At 43.1% G+C, this 27620-nt stretch overlaps 1 protein-coding gene across 2 annotated transcripts in view; it reads left to right on the forward strand.

The window, feature by feature from the left end:
* The window catches only part of LOC138285877 (multidrug and toxin extrusion protein 2-like), a 445083-nt gene that overhangs the window by 337161 nt on the left and 80302 nt on the right, over window positions 1–27620 (forward strand). For both annotated transcript variants that reach the window (XM_069226369.1, XM_069226368.1), the window contains 3 exons: window positions 2152–2221; window positions 3411–3543; window positions 16745–16839. In XM_069226369.1, the coding sequence (XP_069082470.1) occupies window positions 2152–2221; window positions 3411–3543; window positions 16745–16839 (298 nt within the window). The remainder of the gene's footprint in view (window positions 1–2151; window positions 2222–3410; window positions 3544–16744; window positions 16840–27620) is intronic.

A 27620-nucleotide genomic window follows, 5' to 3' on the forward strand; every position in this document is an offset into this window, starting at 1 on the left:
GCCTCGGGGGTGGTGGGTGGATTTCCTGCACTGGCAGGACAAAGTCACAGAAGCTGCGTGGATCCGGTGGGTGTTGCGTTGAATTTTCTACTGCACGGCAGGTGCTCCATCGATTCCTCGCTGGAAGTCGGGCTGTGTCGTTCTGGCTTGGTTGTGCGTCGATCCAGTGGGCAGAGCGTTGAATTTCGATCTTCTCGTGCGAAGTTGGGCTGCGTCATTCCGGTTCGGCGTGTGGTGAAATTTTCACTGCGGTGCAGACTGTGCGTCGTTTCTGTCAGGCTGTGCATTGAATTTCGCCGCACAAGGAGTCCTTCTAGAAGAGATGGAGTCTTTTTAGTCCTAAGACTTCTGGGAACAGGAGGCAAGCTCTATCCAAGCCCTTGGAGAGCACTTCTTCACCTCAGCCAGAGAGCAGCAAGGCAGCAGGGCAACAGCAAGGCAGCAGTCCTTCACAGAAAGCACGCAGGTGAGTCCTTTGGGCAACCAGGCAGTTCTTCTTGGCAGGATGCAGGTTCTGGTTACAAGTTTCTTCTCCAGGAAGTGTCTGAGTTGGTAGGGGCAGAGGCCCTGTTTATATACCCAAATGTGCCTCTGAAGTGGAGGAGACTTCAAAGAGTGGCTTAGAAGTACACCATGTCCCCTTTCAGTTCAGTCCTGTCTGCCAGGGTTCCAGTAGGGGGTGTGACAGTCCTTTGTGAGAGGGCAGGCCCTCCACCCTCCCAGCCCAGGAAGACCCATTGAAAATGCAGATGTTTGCAAGTGAGGCTGAGTGAATGCGCAAGGAGCTGTCAACTAAACCCAGCCAGACGTGGATTGGAAGGCACAGAAAGACTTAAGTGCAGAGCAATGCTCACTTTCTAAAAGCTGCATTTCTAAAATAGTAATAGTAAGTTCCAACTTCACCAGTCAGCAGGATTTTATATCACCGTTCTGGCCATACTAAATATGACCTTCCTACTCCTTTCAGATCAGCAGCTACCACTCAAACAATGTATGAGGGCAGCCCCAATGTTATCCTATGAAGGGAGCAGGCCTCACAGCAGTGTAAACACGAATTTACATGTCCTGGCTTTTGCCTACACAGCACCCTGCCCTATGGGTTACCTAGGGCATAATTTAGGGGTGTCTTACATGTATAAAAAGGGGAGTTTTAGGCTTGGCAAATACTTATACATGCCAAGTCGAATTGGCAGTGAAGCTGCCCACAAAGGCCTGAGACAAGGTTAAGGGGCTACTTAAGTGGGTGGCACAATCAGTGCTGCAGGCCCACTAGTAGCATTTAATCTACAGGTCCTAGGCGCATATAGTGCACTCTACTAGGGACTCATAAGTAAATTAAATAGTCCAATGGGGTATTATCCAATGTTACCATGTTTAAAGGGAGAGAGCATATGCACTTTAACACTGGTTAGCAGTGGTAAAGTGCGCAGAGTCTTAAAACCAGCAAAAACAGTATCTAACAATTGGAGGGAGGCAGGCAAACGTTAGGGGTGACCACCCTAAGGTTGTCAGGTCTAACAATACTGTATCCACCTGATAGAGATTTGCCCAAGGTAAGTAACTTGTGTGTCTGAGCTGAGCTCAGATTTTTAATATTTACTACGGATTTTCCTACTAATCCTCCCAGATGTTGCAGTCTTGGAATGTTTTAAATCAGCTTGATATAGTAGAGCACTGAAAATAATCCCATTGAATTTCAAGCCCTTCACCTTGTCTCGAGACAGAAGAAGAAAGCATATTTTTCCAGATGCATTCTCTTTGATTTGAGGGACAAATTTGCAGGTTTCTTATAGTAACAAGAGTCATGCTGTTCCCACAAGTTAGTATACATGGCTTTTCAGGAGAAATGGCTATTTCAGAATCCTCAGCTACAACTCTTATCTTTCTGAGGCATTAACTTCATCACCATCCAGGTGTGGTCCTTGAACTAGGAAGTTATATATCTGAAGAATGTTCAACTAGGCGGATAGGAGGGAGAGCAGGATTAAGGAGGGAGAGCAGGATTAAGGAGTAATGAAAAACTACATTAATTTTTTATTTTCAGTGGTAGATGTCTATTGTGGGGCCTTTGATGATGAATGTGCATCAGTGTCTTTGCTAATGAAATTGCAGATTATGCTTCTGATTGATTTTGTATTTTTTTTTTTGCAGAGATATTGTCACACTGGTCTCACGACTTATGCTAATCTTTGCTCCCTTCCATTTGTTCGATGCAACTGCTGTGAGTATTTATTTTCTACAGTGTGAAAACTAAAATACTTGACTACTCTTTCAACACTTTGAATTCCCTAGTGGGAGGTAGGGTAATGTGTGTCTCTGTTTCATAATTGATTAATGGGTGGCGGTGTGAGGGTTGAGATAAGGATAAGGCCTGTGGGCTCCCAAACATCAGGTGCCACAAGCATACAAAATGTTACCCAGACATAAGTAGTGGAAGGGTAAAACTCAACCATTCAAAAACCGTAGTAAACTACAAGTATTCTGGATATACAGAAATACAGAATCAGGAGAAGGACATTGTACTGCATGATAGATAAAAGATTGTAAAAAAAAAAAAAAACGATGAGAAAGCATGAGTTACAGACTGTTAACTTCTGTTTCTGTGCTGATGATCCTATCAATGCGGCCAGGGGTGAGGGGGAGGTTATGATGTTGGTTGCTAAGCTGATTGCTAGAGTAGGGGTGAAACCTGAAACCTACCAGTGGGTGGAGTCATGTACTAAGCTTCAAGACACCTAAAGAATTAGGGTTCACTTAAAAAATGGGAGGAAGATGTTTTTCCACATACTTATATTGTGCCAAATTACTCCAGCTGCAGGTTCTGAGCTCTTAAATTAATATGGGGTCTGGTTTGATACGGTCTACAAACCTCAGACTTTATAAACCTATTAATGAGAAAGAGGGCCGAAAGAAAGTGTGCACATTACTATAGTAGTTAACTGTGTTGTGATCTTGTAATGCTATGAAGGTTTTCTAATGACATGATTGATCATGAGACCACTTTAGACCAACTTACCACCCTTCTACTACAGGAAGCTGTTTGAGGCTGTTCTTAGTGTGAAAACGGCGAAGTCACTGTCCTCTTTCCAAACTGGTTTTACTTTATGTACACGTTTTTCCTGTCAACTCTCTTGCAGTATGGGAGAGTGCAGTAATGGAGGCTGTGGGACGAGCAGTCAATTTACACAATTCAACAAGAGGTGTTTGGATGTTAGCGTAACTTTATTAAAGTACTCTGTAAACAATATTTGCTTTTGCTTTTTGTTCTTAGACAACTGCTTTAAAGTATTAATGAGTTTCAGATTGTAGCCAGTAAAAATCACCAGTAGCGGGGTGGACACTTACGCATATATATTTTAATGCATTAATACTGGCATATTACTTATACCCTTTACTTTCTTCCTCTACAGGCCACGGCCGGTGGAATACTGAGAGGAGCAGGGAAACAGAAAATGGGTGCAATATTAAACGCTATTGGATATTATCTCGTTGGATTCCCTATCGGAATCTCTCTCATGTTTGCAGCCAAACTTGGAGTTTTAGGTATAAACACACAATGGTCTCATTACTGCTTTGTAATAGTTTTATGGATTTTTTGTGTGTTGCCAGTCAGCGTAAGCTAAAAAGTGGTTTTCATGGTCTTAATAAATGTCCTTCGCAAGGCTGTGTGAACGGACTCAAAGGCACAAACTAGCAGGTGGGGGGAACATGTGAGGGATTAGGAAAAGTCTATTGGAATATTCTACTGTTTATAATTATTGGAAAGAATCAATCTGCACACTTGCCTGCACCCCAGATCACATTTACAGTATATTTTTTTAATTTCGAAAGTTTCACAAGACCATGTTCTCTTTACTTTTTTCCTTTTTAATTTTTAAAACTTAGTCATTATGTACAGGCGACTGAAAATTCCTCTGTATAACATTTCTGAAAAAAATGGAAAACAAAAAGGAAACTTTAGTCTGTCATAAGTTGTTACTAGAGTGAAAACAGGCATGAGGACTTGACGAATTCCTGAAGCTCTTCTGTCCAATCAGTCCCTGCAGGACCATTCAAGCAGTTTCCCTTTTTTCCAGGTCTCTTAGAATAATTTAACATTGTAGCATTTTCACAGGCTTCTATTGACTAACTCAGTTTGTGGCAGTGGCAGGAGTTTTGTTGTCTCTCGATGTGCATTGTGGAGATACTTTTTTTTGTAACTGTAATTGTGTTTTTTTCGTTTTTGTTGGTGACTTGTTCTTTCCCCAACCCTCTTCCTCTGACATCATTCCTGCTGTCTTCAACAGGAGTACGTCTGCTGGAGGGACGATGTCTTCAAAGGATGACCTTGACATTTGGTCATATGCTTCCAACTTCTCATCCCATTTAGGAATGCAAATTCCCATTTATAAATGCAAAATATTTGTAGAGATACCATACAGATTATTATTGCCTCAGAGACCCTTTCCAAAACATCCTCAAAGATTCTGTCAGCAACATTCAGCAGTGTGGCTAATGATTTATCTAATGTGACAGCTTGCGGTTACTGACATGGCCTTTCTTTACGATCTTCTATGCTGCAGTTAGTGTTGCAAACTCCTCAGACCCAAAGAAAATTCTGGGTCTCGTCTTGAGAGGCTGTTTCTTCTTGGTCTCTTATTTAAATGATTTGGTCCAACTAATCATGATCTAAGTGGAGATTCTCATGTCCATAGATATTGGGCAACCGAAGGAGTTCCTTAAAATCCTTAGAGATTATCGTAGAGTCTGGTATTATTCAAACTGGAAAATGCAGGGACAGCTTCCGAGCTGGAACTACAGAATCTCTTTTTTCTCTAGTAAGGAACCTGCAAAAAAGGGATACCCAGCACTCTTCTGTCGCAGAATGAAAAACATTTATGACACCATCAGTCACCACCCTGTAGGAGGGACAGTAAGAAAAAAAATTCAATGCTAGTGCTGCACCAGAATTTCTCTCATGTACAACCGATTGGAATTACTCCATAGATTAAAAAAAATAATTACCTTCACAATTCTGAGATTCAAAATCTGAAAAAACTCTACGAATACAAAGTACTTCCTTTTGGTCACAAATCAATGACAGCATTCTATAAATGCATGGTTGATCTAGCAGCATTTCTTCCATGGAGAGGCAGCTTTGTCTGATCTAGTGTGGATGATTGGTTGCTTGAGGCAGTTTCTGATCACAAAGTGGTACAGGATGTGCAGACAAATGTCAGTCTTCTTTGAGGAATGGGTCTAAAGTTCAGTGGAATGAAACTGATCCATTAGTTTGTTCACATTATTTAGTATTCAGAGCAAATTTTAAACAAACTGCCACGTGCCCAGAACAATTATCCTCTTCAAACTACAACTCCCCGATAAACAGTCAGACAAGTATCTACTAGGCTCCCTTGCCTTGTACATTTTAGCTTCACATGTAGCAGTTTTCGAAGAGCCTAGAGGACTGAAGGTCACAGACACTGATAAATTTGAACAAGGAATTCTAGCATGAGAAATATTTTAGGTTTTAACAATGTTTTATTATTACAACACCACACACCACAACTTGCTAGAAAAACAGTTGGGGAAAAAGTAAAAAAACAAACAATATATGTACTTAACCAATGTCAGCTTAACGAATAAATACTAATTCTTTTCTTACCAAATTGTGTGCCATCTTAATATCTCCTATCAGGCAAAAAAAACAGACTCCGTGTAATTACAATCCCCAGAGCCGTAACCACTTGTATCACTACAATTTCCCAAAAAGAGTTAACCAAGGTTCAGGACCAACACCACAGAAGCCTGACACCTATGACAACTGCTAGTCTTACTAGGACCTATCCTATGCAGCCACACAGGGGTAACATAGATCTTGTGCAAGAAATTAAAGTGGACCAGCTTAAATCTTGCATTATAAGATACAGTCCGAACTATAGAACAGGTCCTGCTTTACAGGCCCCCCCACCCCCCCCCCCCCCCCTCCCCCAATTGCTCATCTCTCCAAGCGACACTGGATGGAAATGGGCAACAAGGCTTATCAGCAGCCTATGCCCTATGCAGGTGTGATGCCATGTGATGGGTGTCTCTCAGCTCCAACAATCACTGTAGCAATAGTAATGTGGAAGGGGGTGGCTGGAAACATGGGCCATATTTCTCTGGTTATTACCGCTATACTGGCTTAGTTTGAAATTATCCAGGCCCTATCCCAAAGTGTGGGCAAGCCTAGATAGACATTTTCAACCCTGATCCTGCCACCCGCCCATAAAAGTGTCGTAATAATAGAATGAAGTTTCCAAAATACTGCCAAGGATGTGTATCAGACGAGCGTTGCACTACATACAGGCACTGAGGCAACAAAACCATCTTTGCCAAGGCAACCCTTCCCATCAGCGATAACGGTAGGGTGTTCTAGAAGCAGACGAGGCATCCAAACCTCCCATCACTTTGCCAACATTGTCGCTGCTGGGTATTGCACACCACCATGACCCCCAAATAACAAAATTCCTCTGTCTCCCTTCTCGGAGGCAAAGACGGCAAGATGTCAGGTTCCCCATTCGCCAGCGCCCAGGGGAAAAGGGAGTGACTTACCCTGATGATTCTAAAGCCTAGGAGCTTTTCAAATGCATCCAGCTATCGGAGAACCTGAGGTAAGGACTTCATGGAGCGGTAAGTTAAAGTGTATCATCTGCGTATGGAGAGACTAGGTAGGTCACATCACTCTGCTGGATCCCCCAGTCCACTACCTTCGGACAAATCAGGATCGCTAGTGTTTCAAGTGCTATTGTGAGAAGTAAAGGCAAGAGAGGACAGTCCCGCCGCGTGCCTCTACCCACTGTCCACGAGACAGAACAGAATGGGCATAACATAATGCTTTAGTAGTGTCAGTAGAAGTTACCACCAGTTCCTCTTCCCTTCCCTCAACCTCGTGCATCACATGCATTAATCACCTAAGATTCATGGTGGTGTTACACCCTGGGATGAAACCGCACTGATCCGCTTGTATCAGTTGTCTGATCACCGGCCACAGTTCTAAGGGTAAGTACTCTACATAGTACCTTCGTGTCCCCACTAATCATTGTAAACGGGCGGTAGGCCGCCTTATCGGATGCATTCACCCCTGACTTCAACACCATGGAGGTACAGCCGTCCTGCATAGATGGAGATAGGACACCATTTTCACGAGCCTCAAGATAAACGTCTAGCATTCTCTGCATGCGATCTAGTGTGAAGCAACTCAAATTCATCTGGGAAGCCATCACTTCCCAGAGTCTTCCCCTCAGAAGTCATGCAAGGGCTGCCCTTAGCTGTGAGTTCTGCATCCAAATCCTGTGCTGCCACCTCCTCCAAACGAGATATCGGCAGGATAGCCAGAAAATCAGTAATGCGCCCATGGTCAGAACGACCCGGGCTGGTGTACACCTGTTCCAGATGCTCCCTAAAAGTCATAACCGTATCAACCTGCTGGTATACTTCCTGCTCCTGTATGGTCCTCAGATGCAAAAGGGACGCACATGGTGTCTCCCTGCGGATCACTCTGGCCAGGAGCCGCCCAGAAGTGTTCCTCTCTCTATATAGCAACTCTATGTAAGTTTTTGGGTAGCCACTATAGTTCTACTTCATCCCATTGACCATCCACATTGTCTGGGGGAGCTGCTGTAAAAAGCACAAAATGAGGTCAGTCTCATACCCACACCGATGCCCAGGATTATCCCCAGGCCCCACCATCCTCCCCTCTTGGCCCCTCTAAGGAGAGGCTTCCATAATAATATAATATAATATAATATAATATAATGTTCAGTAGTACACAGTCAACCATTCTCAATCCTCAAACCCAGTACATACCACAAGTCACTGAATCAGTAAAACCAACGTGGCAATACACTGTGTATTCTACACCATGTTGACAATCCCTCCACCCCCTAACCCCCCACTCCCAGAGATCACTGTATAAATTCCAATGGCAGTTCACTCCCTGAGCAATCCCCTGAAAGAGGACCCCTTCCCTCAGGTACTGGTATCAGGAACAATTTCTCCAATGTTCGTTGGAGTTTCTTAATTTGAGTGTCTGAGTACCCTCACGGAACTCTGTCTCCCCTGCCGATCCGGAGCCTCCACATGGCACGAGATGCCTTCAAGTGGGTACATGTGGTTCGTAGCCTGGTGTTGCGTGCATCCAAATCATTGTCCACCCGCATGGAATGGCTGAACCTCGCTCAAAGGATACCCCCAGGGAGCACCCGCCATGTCTAACCATGTCCAAGTATCCTCTCGACATTCAAAGAAGTGCGACCTTCCCACCTCAAAGACTCATAACTTAGCAGGATAAAGTAGCATGTACTGTAGCCCCATAGGGCGAAGCCTCCAAGAAAAGTTCACTGCACTCCTGCACTTTCTCAGGGTAATCAGTATAAATTGCAATGTTCTTTCTCACAAACTATGGTGTTTTTGCCTCCCTTGCGCACGGAGGATGACATCTGTTGCGATAATTCAGCAGGTGAGCAATCAGCCCCCTCGGTGGGGCACTCTGAGGAGGAACTGGTGCCAGGGTCCTGTGAACATGTTTGATGACAAAGGTGTCCGGAAGTCCCTTAGGGCACATCTCAGCCCTCACCCACTGTTCTAGGAATCGATCCGTTAGGTTATGAAGTCTATTTGAGAGCAATCACCAGCCTCTCTCATGCAGGCTGTTCAAGTTTCAGGCATCTTCAAGGTGTCTCCAGTGACCTCCGGGCCAGTCCACATGGTGCAGCCTCCTGCCCCGGGCCCACACTGCCAACACAGCAGGATTCCGGTGCCAGGTCCCCGCAAGCTGCTGGGGTGCAGACGTGGACCTCCCGTCATAGTTGAAAAGAGCCTCAGGCCCGCTGGGTGGCAGATCGCGCTGCCACGACAACCGCCCATCCTCATCTGCCTATGTTGATAGCCCTTACAGACTTTGCCGCTTGGCCAGACAGACCTGTTGCTGCAGTCCGCACTCCCGGGGCCTCTCTTACCACTCTGTCCGTGGATGGCTGCCATTACTCCACAGGTTGCGGACCTCCAGAATGTGCAATGAAGGCACATAACTGGGGAAGGGGCTGCTGAGTAGGTTGGGCCCAGCCACAGTGCTCAGGTTTGTATTCCCCACGTCCTCAGGGCAGGAAAACCTCCATTCAAGGCAGAATGCTGCAAGATTAAGCGGCAGGGAGTCAGAGCTCCCCAAAGGTGTGTCCTGACGGTCATCTTGCTGGCCAGGCCCGCACCTAGCATAATGTTATAGTAACGCACATGACACCTTTTGAGGACAACTGGCCCACTTGGATTATGCATTCTAAAAGTCTTGGAGAGGAATTTCGGCTGTGTGAAACAGAAGGTCTTACCATCCAGCTTTACCATTTGGCCAAATAGCAACCACAGGGAGACTTTGAAGCCCAACAACAGTGTACTTAGTAGATTGCATTTCTTGACGCCTCATAATGTAGAGCATCTCAGGTCTGGAAAAAGGTATAGCATCTGACCTGTAATCTAAACTGTGGTTTGGAATCCTACAGGCAGAGTGCCTACAGTGAACTTGTTCCCTTGATGTATCCTTGCCAGACGCATGAAGGCCTTGAACACCTCACTGTGATGACTGGTTCTGCCCTGCAGCTAGCAGGATGGTCTTGCTCTATAGCCATATTTGTACCCTCAGGTATTGTTGGAACTCGCAGGGCACTCAGGGGCATGTCCTTGATTGTTCTCTGGTTGTTCCAATGTGGATTCCATTTGAGATTGAGGTAATGACTTGTGGTTGAGTGTCGTTTCTACTTTGCTTCACCTCTTTAGGATCTGCCATCTCTGCCTTCATGGCTAGTACCCTTTTATCTAAATTTAATTCTTCAGTATGCAAAACTTTATTCGAGAGTCTATTCAACTGAGGTCACTTTTCCAGTGTGCAGACACCAATTTGTCATCCCCTACGAACAAGAAACTTCATCAGCTTTATTCCCTTTTTGATTGGACTCAGCTAGCCTTCTAAAACTGGAAAGTTAAGGGCTAAAAAAATATTTTTCTCTTTGGCCTACTTGCTTTTTGTCTTATGGCCCCATCAAACTCCCACGTGCCCCTCAGGGGGTTGTTCTTGGGACACTCTAATTTTATACATCAGAATTTCATGAAATGTGCTTTACATTCTAAACAGTGCACACACAGGTAGATTTAGACTCCTTGTAAAAGACAGATTGTGTTTTCTTTGATATTTCTACATTTAGCACTTGAGTCTGATTTACAAATCCTCAGGGCCACATTCCATTGGAGTATCCAAAAAATCCTAAATAGAGGGGCAGTTCATTTTTGTCTTTGTTTTTGTATACTCTGCAAAAAAAAATAGGTTCCACAGTTTCTTTCATTAAATTACACTCTAGGCAAGTGGTTAAACCTGAAGTTTTGGAGAGACCATTTATAAGTGAAGGTTGACAAAGGCTAGATGCCTAGTGTGAATATAATATACAGTGCTCTAGTAACCAAATGATTAATGTAATTAAGAAATTCTTCAAATTTGATGATGTTCTTAAATGATTAAAAATGGTGTGAAGTGCTGCAAAACGAAGGAGAGGATAACAGGTAACCTGTTGTAACTCCCGATACCTTATTCTCAGGGGTTTGTGGCCTTGGTCAGAAATCGACAACGGGTCAGTCTAAAATTCACCCAGTCCAAGGTTCCTTAAGCTTGATTTCAAATACTCCATGCAGACAATCTTAATTATAGCATGCCTGCAACTGTTAGGGTTCAGTTGTTTTACAATCCAAATTTGGAGCTAAAACAAGTGGCCATAATTTGCCTAATGACTCAATAGATTTTAAAGCAGAGTCAAGCTTAATATGAAGTGATGGCGTACTCCTTGAGGCCTTCAGTAATAATTTGATGAATTTATTTTCCACCTTTTTTCAGTGTATAAGTCTTCTAATGCCCCTGTAGCTTCGACCAGTTAAATGAAGCACTTTTTAATGTTTATTGTTCAGCTTGGAAGGTATATATTGAGGGTTTGTACACAAAAAACTGTGTGTATGTTCAAACTGAGAGGACCAATCGAGATTTAGAGCCATAAAGTTGATTAGTGGGAAAAATTATTGTCTTGTCACTTTTCCTGAGCACTAGGAACTAAGAAAGATTTGATGGATGTTATTAAGTAGGTTCCTGCTGGGTGAGGTAATACCTGTCCATGTCATATAAAAACACATCTATACCCATGATCAAATTCCTGCAAGTTGGCACGACTTTATACTACGGCTTGTATTTTAAAAGCAGCCAAGAGGCAAACCCAAGAGCTGCCATTTATAGCTGTTCTTGATGCAAATAGAAAAATGTAATTCACTTGTCTCAAACTGGCTTTAGGAAAAGATGTTACTCTACAGATAACCTGGTTCCACTGGTTCTTTTAACCTTGAAATCTAGCAGTTATGTTGATTTCTGCTCTGTCTTGAATGGGATAGACAAAAGTAGACCACGGCATAAACAAAAAAACACAGGGCCTGAACCCAACCTTTATTTCATCATAAAGCGACCCACTGCAACATAGGTCCAAGTGAAGTTGTCTTTGAGCTAAAGTTTATTACCAAAGGTAATGAGCATTAGCATTTCCATTAGTTCTCCCCTTGGTAAACTATGGTAATGGTTAATTTTTTTTAAGTAATTGTTTTTATTATTTTATGCAAACAAATTCATCCATCAGAACCATACATACTACGTAGAGAGAAACCAGTATTAAGCAACCACCACCGCTCAACTACAGCAGACACATGAAAAAGACACATTTTCTCAACCATGGAACCCAGCCGGGCATCACATTTCACCATGATGGGCAGGGCACACACACCCTACTCTGTTATGTTTGGGTGCACAACCTCTTGGTGTTTACGGTCTTCCCAGCTTTGGAGCAGTAGTCCGTGATGCACCTCAAGTCTAACGACGAGAGTGGAGAGGTCTCCAACCATACACATGCTATATCTCTTTAAAATCAAAAAGCCAAGAATTGCAAGTGCCAGTGGTTAATTTTCTATTTGTATTGCAAACATATGCCACAAAAATTGGAAGGAAAAACAATAATCATGGCACCACCTAAACATAACTGTCATATGCATGCAATTAACATTTTACATTAAAAGAATCACTGATGTGGCTGTTTTACTAGTGATGCAATTTTAAGTAGCAAGCCTTTTAGTTGCGCCATACATATTATTTGTAAAACAAAAAAAAAGCCATAGAGAGGGTTCCTGTGCCAGAAGTAGGTTGTGGTTGTTATTCCTGCTGCTTTCTAGTACTCAAAAAGGACAAGGTAGTCTGCCCTATCCTAGACTTCTGATCCCTCAATCTCTTCCTCCAGAAGGAGAAGTTCAAAATGCTCACTCTGGCTCAGGATCTGTGTGCCCTGGACTCAGGAGACTGGTTGGTGCACTGGACATGCAGGACGCTTACTTCCACATTCCTGTCTGTCTGCCCAACAGACATTACTTGCAGTTCACGGTAGGCCACAAGCACTTTTAGTTCACCGTGCTCCCCTTCGGCCTTACCAGTGCCCCTTGGGTGTTCACCAAGGTGATGGCAGTGGTTGCAACTCATCTGTGCAAGTCAGGGGTTTCAGTCTTCCCCCACCTCGACAATTGAATGTTGAAGGCGGGCTAGCACCAGGCTATCATCTCACACCTTCAGACCATGGCAGACTTCCTGCATTTGCTGGGATTAACTATAAACGTGCCGAAGTCAAACCTGATTCCCTCTCAGATGCTCTCTTTCATTGGAGCTGTTTTGGACACAGAGCAGTTTCAGGCTTATCCTTGCAAGCGGCAAGTCCAGAATATTCAGGCTACGATAACGATGTTCCAGCCTCTATCCTGGATTTCAGTGAGAATGACTCTGAGACTGCTGGGCCTCGTGGCCTCCTGCATCCTGCTGGTAACACATGCCAGGTGGCATATGCAGACTCTGTAGTGGGACCTGAAGTTCCAGTGGAAGCAGCATCAGGGGAATCTCTCCAAAAAGGTCCAGATCTCGGAGGGAACTGAGCGAGATCTGCAATGGTGTCTAAAGAACCTCATTTGGGTCAGAGGCAGATCCCTCTCCCTTCCCCTACCAGCTTTGACAGTAGTGACATATGTATCACTCCTGGGGTGGCGCAGCCACCTAGGAGAGTCTGTGATCAGAGGCATCGGTTTGCTGCAGAGTACGGACTCCACATCAACCTATTGGAGTTGTGAGTGATAAGACTGATATTGAAAGCATTTCTACCCTCTCCCAAAGGGAAAGTGGTGCAGGTGTTCACGGACAACACTACCACCATGTGGTACTGCAACAAGCAGGGTACAGGGGGATTGTGGACGCTTTGTCAGGAGGCTCTGCGCCTCCGGACATGGCTAGAACATCAGGGCATTTCCCTGGTGGTTCAACACCAGGAAGAACGCCAAAGCGGATGAACTCAGCCGACAGTGCCTAGTAGATCACAAATGGCGTCTCTATCTGGAAGTCGAACAGCGTCTTTTTAAGCAGTGGTGAGATCCTTGGTTAATTCTGTTTGTCTTCGCAGAGAACACTTAATGTCATCAGTTTTGCGTGTTGTTTTCAAAGCAGCACTCGCTCAGCAGCGCTTGTCGTCTTGAGTGGAGCTCAGGCCTACTGTACGCCTTTCCACCATACCACTTCTGCCCAGAATTCTCAAGAAAATCAAGAACGACCAGGCCCAAGTAATCCTTGTGGCTCTGGACTGGGCACGAAGAGTCTGGTATCCTGAGTTATTGAGCATGGGCATTGATCCTCCAATCAGACTGCCCCTTTGGGAAGATCTTCTGCTGCAGCAGGAGGGGAGGGTTCTCCACCCAAACCTGTCCAGTCTCCAACTTCTTCTGTGGAGATTGAGCAGCAGTTGACAGCTTTTGATCTTCTGCCCGAAGTATGTAATGTTATTTTGGCAGCCAGATGTCATGCCACCAAAACGATATATGCCTGTCAATGGCATAAATTTGTGGCATGGTGCACAGACAAGTCAGTTGACCCCTCTCTTTGCCCCTCTATCCAAGAGCCTCTTGTTCATTTTTTCTTTGGCCCAGCAGGGTCCTGCTCTGGGCACTCTCAAAGGTAATTTGTCTGCATTTCTGAGATTACCTAACCAACCCACTTTAAGTCTCCTACTAATAGGTTCATAAGGGTCTTACCCATGTTTCCTCCATCCCCTTTCATCATGCCCCAATGGGATTTGAATTTGGTTTTGACATTCCTCGTGTGCTTTCTTTGAGCCTTTTCACAATTGTCCTGTCACTCTTCTAACATTAAAAACAGCCTTCTTTGTGGCCATTACGTCTGCCCGCAGGGTAAGTGAGCTTCAGGCATTGTCATCTAAGCCACCCTACCTTTCCATCTGTCCTGACAAAGTGGTGCTTCACGCACAAGCCTCCTTTCTTCCGAAAGTGGTTCCACCCTTCCATGTAAACCAATCCATCACCCTGCCTACTGCTTATGCACCCCCACATCCTTCTAAGGAAGAGGAGAGACTCCACCGCCTGGACTCAAAAAGAGCGTTGGTGTTCTACCTTGATCGTACGAAAGAGTTACGGGTGGATGATCTACTCTTTGTTGGGTATATGGGTGTGAAGAAAGGTGGGACAGTGCAGAAGAGAACCATCTCCCGATGGGTGGTTCTCTGCATTAAAATTTGCTACAAACACAGAGAGTTTGCATGCTTTTTCTACCAGAGCGACAGCAGCAACCACAGTGTTAGCACGCAGAGTTCATGTCCTGGACATATTTCAGGCAGCAATGTGGGCATCTTTGCACACGTTTACCAAACACTACTGCCTGGATAGTCGGGTCCAAAGGGGAGGGTACTTCACCCATTTGGACCTGCAGGACCTCCTAGTATTATCTTGGTTCGCAGACCCTCCTCCGGGAATGGTATTGCTTGAGTATCTATTCTAAGGTAAGGAAGCTGCAACTAGAAGTCTCTATCAGATAAACAAGTTACTTACAGAGACATATTGCGTACAGCAAAGGAGAAAGGGAGCAGACTGCTTCACATCCCAGCATTCAGTTCACTCAAATGCATTATGTTAAATGAAGTGCATGGTAACACTTTACTTCTGTTAAAAAAAAATTAAAATGGATCAGCTGCCACTGATAGGACCTAATGCGATGCTGGCGGAGTGTGCTTCCTTGAAGGAGCAGTGTCTGTTTTCCAAGAACCCCCTCACTTCAGTGGCTGCAGTCTAGCTGCATTCCCATGCCTTTCTCTCAGTTTTCTTTTTTGAAGACAAGGTTATGAAATAGCATTTAATGTCACTTTTTTATGTAGTGATTTAAAATTCAAATTGACTTTTTTAAACATATCGTCAAATATGTCCTTTAATAGGCTGTTTTTTTTTATGGCCTTTCTAAACGAAAGATCTATCCATGTTGTCCAATATAGCCTGTTATAGGATTTTATTTATGTAAAATTGCTTTTCTAAAAGAAAGGTCTATCCATGTTTGTCCTCAAAGAAACCTACGATTACAGGTAATTCCTCCTTATTGTTCACTGTATGCGGAGATTCATTTTATGTAGTTGGCATCCTGCATTTTATTGTAGCTATCCACAAAATTCTCTGAAATTATTAAACCTCCACCACACACAATGCCTTCCACCTTTCGTACTAATACATGAGAAAAGCTGTACAGTGCAGACTCCACAATAAATTAGATGACTGCCAGGGGAATCAATGACAGAATCTTCGATCCTTGAAAGGCAATTTTTCTGTATTTGATAAGGACTGGAAAGATTTTTTTTTTTTTTTTAAATGATCCCATCTTTGTGCACAACCAAAGACATATGGCCTGATATAGAGTTTGGTGGATGGGTTACTCGTCATAAAACTTGTCTACCCTGTTACGATACCTATAGGCTATAATGGGATCATAATACGGCGGACAAGATATCTATCACATTTGTGACGGAGTATCATCCTCAGCCAAATTTAAATCAGGCCCCAAGCCTTGAGAAAGATCTCCAAAACTTGGACCCAATCAGAAGAATAGCAAAATATGAGGAGCGGCCCTTAATGAAGAAGTGAATGCATCTTGTACTGAGAAACAGGTACATTAAATTGAGCCATAGATTGAACTGTTCATTGTCTCCTCATCAGAATTAACCTCGTCGGGGACATTATTTCTTATTCTGTTACATGAGATTATTTCAATATATGAAGTTGAGAACTGAATTTAGTATAATTTCTTGAATTACAACAGACTTTTGACTGGTTGTGATATGTTTATTTTTAATTTACTCTCATTTTAAAAGGTGGCATTGAACAGAGCATAATCACAGAACAAATTGACATTTGATATTAAATTTTTAGGAAACCTTGTGATATGACCTGTGGGTCGTGTTGCATTACAATTAAAGTTTTTTTTTTTTTTGTTTGTTTTTTTTACACAAAAATGATTTAGAAGCAAAGATAAAAGTTTGTATCTTTAATATGTTTTAGTAACCTCTATCTGTGGCCCTCATAAACCTTTAGCTGTGCTGCAAGACAAATGTACTTCTCAAAACTAGTGAGGTGAATCATAAATGGGTAATTTACGTCATACTACCAAACTTTCATCTCACACTTTTCTCTTGCCAACCTGTGTCTCTATTGGGTGCCATCTCTCGTTCTTCTCCTATATCATTGTATTGCACTCCAGATGTCGTGCTGTGTGTCAGGGTTGATATATATATATAGTGTTTTATTATGCCTGGAAGTCACATTTTACAGAACTATTTTATTTCCTCCTTTTTAGGCCTGTGGTCAGGAATGCTCATCTGTGTATCACTGCAAACAGTGTTCTTTCTAATATTTGTATTCAGGATGAACTGGACCAAGGCCACACAGGAGGTACACCATTATTCATGTACTGTTTTGCGTTTGAACCGCAGATTGTGTATCTGTCTCAAAGTTGTGCCAATGTGATTACCTAACCATTCACAAGATCCTCACATGCTTCCACCACCAGTTTCAAAATGGTATTGGTGTAGTGCTAAAGTGTAGTCCATGGATATCTTTAAATGTAATCTGTGCCTTTCAAAACTGCTGGGAACCGAATGTTGCACACCAGTCACCAACCTGTGCTAAAATAGCACTTGCTGCCATTCAGTTTCGTCGCAAGATTGTAGGCTAATATATAAGGTAAATTGTCAAATTAGCATATCCAGTAGTTAAAAGATTAGTAATCTTCCTATTCACGACTTGAGATCCTTTGAGACAAATTGTAGAATTTGTGAAACCAAACCGTCCTCTCTACTTTTCCTTACAAAGCATACACATTTTACAAAACCAATATGTTATAGTTCAGAGCTGTTGTGTCTGTGTTGATTGAATGCAGTGTGTGTGTGTTCAAAATTGAACTCTACCCTTTTCGTCCAAAATGTCATAAAATAAATTACTATCCAACATGGGGGCCTCCATGTGAAAGTATACTGCGTTGGCTAGCTTCCTTAGCATGTTGTGTTTTTTAAACCATTGTTCCCCAAAATCATGTACTGTGGTAACTGTATTGCTCTCTGTACGTTTTAGCACTATGGAGCACTTGACAGTAGCACACATTGAATAAAAACAAACATTAAATACAAAAACATAAGTTGGAAAATAAAGCTTGGAGGCAACTACCACACACTGTGAATGAGCAAAATAAGCTGTTTCCAGTATTTTCAAGGTTGTACCTTTAAACTAGTACCACATAAAGAGCTCTTTTATGTATGTTGCTGTGTTCCCAGGGAATTGATTTTGGGATTGCTTTAGGATCTAGCACAAGTGCTTACTTCCTTGAGTAGACTTGGCCATTGAAAAGTTAATCTGAAATACAGCAGCAACCTTTGCCTCTATCAGATGTCAATAAAACGTTACTTGGTTATTGTAGGCAAATACCCGTTTTTGCATGGTCACTTGGCTGACCTCTGAAATTTTTAAGAGTAACTCTCTGACTGGGACATTTCCGACCTGTGTATCTGATCCATCGTGGTTTCCCTTCATCCTTACCCTTGTGCTGGTGTAACACGACTAGCAGCCCGCGGTTGGCACTTTGCCATTTTTGCAACAGTTTTTACTTCAAACATAAAAAATGCATATCACAGTTTTTTCTCTTATTGGATTTCTGTCATTTTGGTGGCATTGTGTTCATTAAATTATTATGCATTTATGTTCATTCCTGTTGTATTATCGACTTTTTAATTGTTTGACTCTTCTTAATGCTTTACACATTTTCATACATTAAGCCTGCTTGCCCTATGGTATAGCTACCAGGTGTAGAGAACAGATTTAAATAACTGAAACCTTTACTGAACATAACAAGAATAGTGAATGTATTACTTGTGGCGGGCTACCACCCATTCCAAGTAATAGTCCACTTTCCTACACTGATATAAGTGTGGGCACCAACAGTGGTTTGATAATGTTAATTATAACCTGTCATTTGGAAAAGGAGAGGATATACTAGTGCCATGGCAGTTATCCTCTGGCAAAACTGTTGTTTTTGATATATTGCCTAATGTGGACTGTTACTCAGAGTACTGTGTCCAATCTTCAAACAAGAAAAAATGAAGGTGCCTGCAATCAGTGCAACGTAGGCTAAGGAAGTCCATAGCCCAACTTTTAAATGCTTTCATTTGGGCCTCACATATAGACACAGGGCCAGATGTATGACCCTTTGATATTGCAACTCTCAATTTGCAAATCTTTGTTATTCGCAAATTGCGATTTGCAGTACCAAATGCACAACAGTGTAACTCACACTGTTTGCGATTCCCAGTGGGGTCATTAATATTCATGAGGTAGGTCGCAATTTGCAACCTAATTGGGAATGGCTGCACTCATAGGTATGGTGGCCTGTTGGGGATGGCAGGCCACCATGCCTGCCACTGCTTTTAAATAAAGCAGTATATATATATATATATATATATATATATATATATATATATATATATATATATTGCAGCCCGTTTTCCTTTACGAAAGACAGAATGCATTTAAAAACAAAAATAAAAACAATCATTTATCACACTGCAACTCACAATTAGGAAGAGAACGCCCCTTCCTAATTGCGACTCGCAAACCCTGTTAGCGATTCGGTAAAGAGATGACCAAATTGCAAAATTGAGTTTGTGCATAGCAAAATGCTTTTTTCTTGTTGCAAACAGCTAGATTCTGCAAATGGCCTAAAATAACTTACTACTAACCCATTAATAAGCAGGTGTGTATTTCCAGTACATTGTATCCTGAGATTTAGTTAAGCCTGCAGGCCAAATTACACAATGAAGCAGCCCCTTGTTCACAAAAAAAGATGCTTTGTCTCTCCAGTAATTTCTTGGGGCATTTTGGGGAAGGAAAACATTGAGAATGGAAATTCATCCCAGTAGTTAATTTTACCAGGCATGGTTAGGAGATAACATTCACCCCCTCCAGAAAAATTGACAATAGGCTTTAATTGATCTTATAGCCCAAAGTATCTGCATAGCACTTCAGAAATGCATGCATTACTAAGGGGGGTAAAAATAAGTTGTTAAAACTAGATGGAAAGCCTCATACTAGAATCCAAAAGGATATAAAATTGGATTCCACCTAAGTTACTGAGTCTGTCTAATTTTACACTGGGGATCAAACACGTTGACAGATTGAGTGATCATTGAAGGTACTCCCTCATCCATCTTCCGCTCGACTAATGCAGTGTCCACTAGTACAAGAGAGGATCATGTCTCCACTGCATTAGTATATGTCACTTTAAAAACTTAACTGAGGTGCTTGATTGCTTTTGCTCACACATAGGCTGTGTCTCAAACAAGATGTCAATTATTTATTTTTTATTTTGTATCCAGCAGGTGCTTTTATTCATAATGTTCCCTTCCACCTCATGTAAACTTGTACCTTAGGCCAAATGTTTGAAGGAATGTGGATGCCATCAACCCCATTTCTTGTAAGATAGCCATAATCTTTCAGCGAAATGCCCCCATGCATTTTGCAAACCTTTATGTCCAGGACCAGGATGATACTGAATTTGCCAGATTGACCTTAACAAAGGAGGTTTCTGGATCTAATCTGCCATGAAGATCCCTTAGATAAAATTCAGCGCAGGCAGCATCTTATTTCCCAGCCCAAAATAGAATGCTCCATTTCAACTTAGATTTGGTGTACTGACTGTACTGCTACCAGCTTGAGCATTCATCATCCTTCCTTAAGGCTGCATGGGAAGCCTCCATCTTCCGGGTCATCCTCTGACATTACAGGGAAAGTGTTCTGTATCTGCTGTTTGGATTGGACTACAGGCAACACCCTGAAAAGAAAGTGTTGCCATAGTTCCTCTGCTTGGCTGAATCTGGTATACAGTTCTTATCCATTAAAAACACTTGACAGTCTTCTCACTCTATTGAAGGAAGTCATTTATTTTATTTTCTTGTTCATTATTCTTTGATTGAGGGCTTCATAGAAGGCCTTGCGGTAATTTTCTGGTTCATAGACCTTCTTTTGTTTCACAGGTGAATATTATACTTTTTAGTATGAGTACTCTTTTCTTTCAGCCTCATCAGTAAAGCTACCTTACAGCACCAACATTTATCTTGTAGTGTAGGTAGCATTCAGTCATATAGATTCACAAGACTAAGTTAATAATAATAATTAAGAATAAGCTAAGGATGCAGCCTTACTTACTCCCTTAAGTAGTCCCTAATTGCCAAATAAATCAGACCATATTAATGTTTTTTTAAAGTTATTTTTCCTAATGGAGTGCTCTCTTCACTGATGTTGAACGACCCATTCACAATAATTTTAAGGAAAAACAAGGATGTCTGAAAATCAAATCAATGGTATATTAACCGTAGACCAATGCACAATAACTGACCAACCTCCAAGCAGTCCGTTTTTGGGTGAAATGATTTAATTGTTGCAGTCTGCCGCCAGAAAGCCAACAGGCCTCTTACAAATGAGTCTCCGGTCTTTTCACAGAAGGAAAAGTGGCTACTAGATCTTTTCTATGTAATAGTCCTTATTTGGAAATTTTGGGGACCTGCCACATGGAGATCAGCTTTACACTTATCACACATTACTGGCGAGATTTTGACTCCTGGGAGACTACTAAGTAGGTCAACCCTTTCTATGCAGCCTTTTTGGCTAAATAGTCCCAGTGTTCCTCCCATGCTCAGACATTTTATTTGCACCTGTTGTTGCAGGAAGTATAGATTTTTATCCAGATGAGCAGCCACAAGGGTTCCAAGAGGGGGTTCTCCCTCTGCATTCTTCTTGGTTAAAAGTAAAAATTCCTAAAGTGAAAGTTTCCACTAATATTAGATAGAATATGCACACGAACATGGAACAAAAAGAACATTTTAGCATCCACCCTACACCCAGTTTACCTTTGGTTGGAGTAGAGGAAAGTGATGTCCCTTCTGTATTGAAAAGTCAAATTTCTATACTGCTTCCCCCTGGTTTGATATTGATTCTACACCTGTTTTCCAAGTGCATGGCAGTACCAGCAACTTTTCTTAGGTGCTAAACGTACTTACAGCTTGTCAACACTTCAGTAGGGCTGGATATTTCCACTACTTGTGCTACGGAATTTGAGATGTGAACTCCTCTGGAAGAGGTGAGTTACAGACCACTCTCACTTCATTGTCTGAAATTAGGACCTTTTTAAAATGAGGTGGACAGGCTAATAAAGTGTGCACTGTCTATTGGCGTCAGTCAATCTGTCAGCTGTCAGTCGTTATACTGTTATTTCAAAGTTACCAAGGAACTGTCACTTCACCAATGGGGAATGATTCAACCCTGGGAACCTATGAAAGATAGCGCTGGAGAAGATGGAACTGCAATCGTGTTCTAATATTTTTCCTTTTATCCCTTTTAAACAACACATAAAATAAAAGGACGTTGTTAATTTAGGTATATAGTTTATGGAGAAAGGCAACGGAGAGCCACCACAATCCTTGCACACAGCACAGTGGTAATTTTCAGTCCTCAGATTGTATTTTTTTGCTTAGTAGTGAATATCCCTGAACACAGGCTGCTGGCTTTTTCAGTTGCATATTATTTTAAGAATGATTCTATGAAAATAGTTTTTACCTTTCTCAACATTCTTAGTGTCCATCGCCAATAAAATATTTGTTTGTGGCATGTGTGACTGTAGATACATGTTCTCTGCATACTCCTGCCATCTAGAGTTGGGCTCTGACATTGCAAGTTGTTTTCTTTAGAAGTCGTCTTTCGAGGCGAGGTCTCTGTGACTCATCCTTTGGATTTAGATGTGCATGGTTACGCACTCTCTTGTTAGATAGTTTTTCTCCTCCATTGGGTTTGGGCATGATCTAGGGTGCTTCCTGTCTTGACAGGTTTGTTTATTCCCGTTATTGCCTCTAATCCATTGTCTTCCACCTCCATCACAGGAAGACTCTTCAACACTCTTTTGGACCTGTGGTGCCAGTTCTATCCCTCAGTCCCATTGACAACAAGTTTCCAGGCCTCTCAGACTTTCGCCACTGCATGCTCTGGACTCCTTTCGGTGAATGAAGACACTCTTGAGGTAATAGAACAAATGCCTTTTAAGACATTACCCTAGTAACCCTGGACCACACCGTGGGCAACTTGTGTCTGTCACCGGACCACAACAAGAGCTGCTGCGAATACTGCTCGGCGTTTTGCAGCAAAAAGACCCTATGTCAGCACCAAGATGGACTGTGGATCACACAGCAGGATGGCACAGTCTACTTCGGAGACAACCGACATCCTTGGTAAAGCCTATCCCCTGGGCGCCGAAGAAGAGCAGGAAGTGGCTCTGGGTGAGTCACCAAAGCTCCCGGGCTACCAGTCCAAGTCCACATGCATTGACTCCAACTCGGAGTTGTTCCAGGAGGAGGATAGTTGTTCTAGGAGGAGGAAAAAGACGCCCCCAAGGGCACTTCAACCACCTCTCCGCATGTTGGTGTGCATACTTACACATGAATACTTTTGACATCCTTGGCACCCCTCATAAGCAGCCGTTCATCGAGCTGAGCATCACCCTTCTGGGGGATGGGCATCAAGCCCAGTGCCGAAACTGCTGCCACCTTCAAGTGTGCCTTTGCCTTGCTGAACTGGTTAACACTGAAGCAAGGCCTCAAAGCCAGCAAGTGCTGTAAATCTCTGCACACATGTTTCTGGGTTTAGCCCTTTCTCAGCAGAGAGCACCTTTGTTGTCTGATGAAGGGCTGAACCCAGAAACACGTGTCCAGAGATTGACAGCACTTGCTGCACCTACTAAGATGAAAAACTACAGTTTACTCTATGGATATAAAACGAACTTGTACTGCATTTACTATGATGCATTGGGGCTGACTGCATGCTGGAGGTTTTTCTCCTCCAACCCTGCCTTCACCTTCGCCTCCACCTCCCACTCCTTCTCCCTTACTCTGGTAGGTCCCTGAAGTCTTACTTAAACACTTGCAGCCAAAACCCTTATTTGCCAGCTGAGGATTTTGCACCTGTCTACCCTGGTGTTTCAGGTGACCCCCTAGGAGGATTACAAAGTGGAGCCCCCCACTGACCCTGATTTAGTACACTTCCCCATTGGGGTCCACCACCACCTGGACAATACTGTGGCCTACCACAGCGTTACTCAACATGTGTGGGTTTATCATAAATTGGAGATGTTTGCTACCCCTGAGAAGGACAACTTCCTAGTAGATATCTCTGTAAGTCAGAGCAGTCTGTCCAGTATCTCCTGATGCTCAGTAGGCCTCCTCTCCAGGTATGACAGGGCCTACTGGGAAGAGATGGAGGATCTCTTGCAGCACCTCCCTAACCAGCATCGTAAAATGGGAGAAGAGATGGTTCTGGAAAAGAAGGTCATTTCCAATGCCACTGTTAGGTGCTATTTGGACACGCCTGACTGTCACCAGGGAAGTAAATACTTAAGGCATCCTGCAGCTTTGTTCCTGGCTCCGCATGTCTGGCCTCAAGCCGGAGGTGCAACAGCACCTTGTTTTTTTGTTTGTCAATTTTAGTGCGATCATGCTGCATTTTACATAGCACGCTCTTTTTTTCTTTCTATTTGTGTGGCAAGAAAAGTCTGGTTAGGAGTTTACAACGCTAATAGCTCTAACTCGAGCAGTGCGGGACGCGTTGCATTGCCGTTGTGTGTTGTAAGTGGTCAACACTACCAGTTCAAAGTGCTACCCTTCAGAGTCACTGCAGCTTCCAGTGTCTTCACCCTAAGAAGGAAGGGGATCCATGTTTTCCACTACCTTGACAACTGGCTGAACAAGAGTGCAAACAGGCACGAATGCCTGGCTGACACCCAGGCCTTTCATAGCTTAGGATTTACAGTAAATGCCATCAGTGCTTTACTCAAACACTGCTTTCACCATGTAGGCATTCTCATCATCCAAGACTGCAGACATGATTTGCTGTGTTCTCAGAACATTTTGCACTCTTTCCAGACTCCAAAGTTAACTATTACATGACTTCTGACATAACAGCTATAGGCCTTGGTTAAGCCCTGGGCCTGCAGGAGGCAAAGCATGGTTTGGCTGTACGCCATCTGAAATTGACTACATCATCCAAACAAACTTTACTCTGTATTCTATTGTATCTGTTTCCAAACCTTTTACAAACTACAACTGTCATCAAGACCAGCAAGGAGAAGAGATCACTCTTCGAGTCATGTTCTTTTTGTAACAACAAGGTATTTGCGGAAGACTTTTGTTTCTAGTATATGGGGTGCTCAGGTGTAAAACTTCTCACTGTGACATCTTCAAGGCATTTCCCAAAGACCCTCAGTGGATTGAGGCTCCCTGTACCTTCCTCAGTGGAAGGATATTACTCTGACAAGGTGTCAAAAAGCCTCCAAACCATTTTGCTCTCACAACTGTGCAAAAATCGGATACTTTGAGGCTCTGTGTGCGCTCTCCCACCTTACCAATCTTTGACGGGATCTCTAACATCCATGAAGAAAATGAAATGAAGAAATACATCTCTGTGACACCGGTGCCAATGCAAATTGCTACCTCAACCACAATCTCAGTTGCCACCAGCTAAGCAGCCAGTGCCAAAGTACCTTAGCAACAGTCTCCATTGCCACCTCCTTGGAAGCCTCTGCCTCGCCCTGGCAATTTTCATCCCCTCTGGGAATGCCTGAACCCCTCACACCTCATGACGTTGGAGAAGAGGAACAGGAAAGTGACCAAGAGGTTGAACTGGAAGCCAAGGAAGGGAAGTTTCTGCATGTGCTATGGATGATGATGTTGGCGATCCTCAGTAGGACAAGCAATTTTACCTGAGAAAGCAGAAAAAAAACCACTTGCTCAGTCTGAATCACCTCTGAGCTATATTTCTTGCTTCCACTTCCTGTGAGGGCCAGGAAATTTGATTTATTGATGGTGACAGTTGAGCCACACCACTTCCTCTATGGCCGTGAAGGAAGGGGTTAAACTGATTAAGACACCAGCTATAGGTTAGGCATTTGTGCCAGGAAATGATATATAGAGCACCAGATTTAGAGCGAGCATGCTTCACTGGTTATCCTAAGCCGGATTTGATCATCGTGGCTGTTCCCCAAAGGTCATCTAAGAGTCCAGTCACCCGTGCTTCCACTCCCACTTGACAGGAAAGGAAAACACATTGTTAATCTGAGGAGCAGGATAAGTTCTACGGAAACAATTTCAATAAAGGTGGCTAAAACTAATTTAGGGGCCAGATGTGGAATGACATCTTGCAGTTGGTGCATCTTTCTCCTGATGACAGACAGAACAAATTGCAGTTCACTGTTAAGGAGGAAGGAAATTCCTCAGCTACTATAATTGATGCAGCCATGGACATCTTAACACAGGTTTCTTTTAGATTTCTGGAGCCATCGTGCTAAGGAGGCAAGACTGGTCGAGGTGCACCTTCTTCCGACCAGGTGTACTAAATAAGAATCTTGGCATGCGCTCAGACAGTGAAATCCTCTCTGGGAAGCATGTTGATGAAGCTCTGCAGAGTATCAAAATGAGTACAGATAATCCTCACTCCATTTCATGCTCTTCATTACAAACCGCCTTAATCTTCCTTTTGAGGCTCCAGTAGATCCAAGGCATACTGAGGCATCTAGGAACAGTGTGGCGGACAAGGCAGGTACTGTTACCACACAGGCAGTTTTGATATGACCAGGGTTATGCTCAGACAGTGGCCAGTAGCATCTCACCTATCAGAGGCCCATGGCCAAGAGCAGGGGTGCATCAGATGTTGCTCCAAAGACCACACTTAGCGCAACTGACTCCTTAATGTTGCCCTTACCGCCATCCGCCACTCAAGTTGTGTGGGGGAATATTTCACCTCAGAATGAAAGCACTTCACACCAGCAGGTAAGTGTTCCATATTGTCTAGTCTGAACACATTCTAGAATTCCTGCACAAGCTACCTTGTCATTAAATTACAAGAAAACGTCATCTCCAACTTCAGCTTCAGGAGCTACAGCAGTTGAATTTAGGCCAGCTGTAGTCCACTGAGAGTTCCACAACTTCATCAAGAAACAGATCTTTCAGGTGGTAACCTTTCAAGAATCACTAATTGTTATGCAGGATGGAGAGTTCTTTGCTTCCTTGGATCTACAGTTTGCTACTCCCACATACACCCAACCCTCATGCAATAACTAATGGTTTTAGTTGTGGGTAAGCATTATCGATAAAAAGCACAACCTTTTTGGCACTAAATCTGCCTCTTGGATCTTCATAAAGTGTCAAGCCCCATTAGCAACCTTTCACCAAACAGCAGAGCCACCAGGTATTTCCATACTAAGATGATTGTCCGGTGAAGACCTTGTCTGCACAGGAAGGCCAGGCCTGTACAGCTGCTTGCATTAACCTGGCCTGTCAGTAGAGCTTATGTTCCGTGTGGGCAAATCTTCCATCCTTCTCTCTACCTGAATCCAATTCGTTGGAGCAATCCTAGACTCCCAAAATTTAATGTATTCCTATTAACATATACCATTTCAAAACTCTAGCCAATGGGCACTAGCATCTACAGGCACAGAACTGTCCCTTTCATAGTGTACAATTTGTTGCTTGGTCTCTTTTTGGTTTGCATTCTACTGCCTATGATTGAGGTCCTTTCAGTGAGAGCTATATCTGCTCTGGTAACACGGAGTATTAAGGGACAGCATCACAAAGGTCACTGGATGGCTTAGGCAAGCTCTGCTATGGTGGAGATAGATTCCCAGCAAATCTAAAAGCATGTCTTCTGTTTCAATCCACACAAGTCAGACACCTCCAAGGACAGTTGGGGGGCTCATTTTTTACACCTGTCCACAAGAAGGCTGAGGTGGAAGAAGTGAAATCCCTCTACTTCAACATTTTGGAGATACAAACTGTCTGCAAGCCTTCCTACTGCGGCATCCAAAACAGGCCATTATGAAAAGACCTGACAACACAATCTTTGTTTATTATATTGACAAACAGCGGGGCCACAAGATGCTGCACCCTTTCAAGGGAGGCCCAGCTATCTTGGTTTGGGTCATATCGAACAGCACAAATGTCTTAGAATATCAACCAGGGATTCTGTTCTGTCAGTTTGCAACCGGGTTCAAATCTTCAGGAAGTGAGGCCTTCCTAACTTAGCGCTAGTAGCCTCTCTTCTGAACAAAAAATGGCAGTTCTTTGCAAGCAGGTACAGCCAGCAGGGCTGGA

The sequence above is a fragment of the Pleurodeles waltl genome, chromosome 3_1 (genome assembly GCF_031143425.1).
Source record: "Pleurodeles waltl isolate 20211129_DDA chromosome 3_1, aPleWal1.hap1.20221129, whole genome shotgun sequence".
In the NCBI taxonomy this organism is placed as follows: domain Eukaryota; kingdom Metazoa; phylum Chordata; class Amphibia; order Caudata; family Salamandridae; genus Pleurodeles; species Pleurodeles waltl.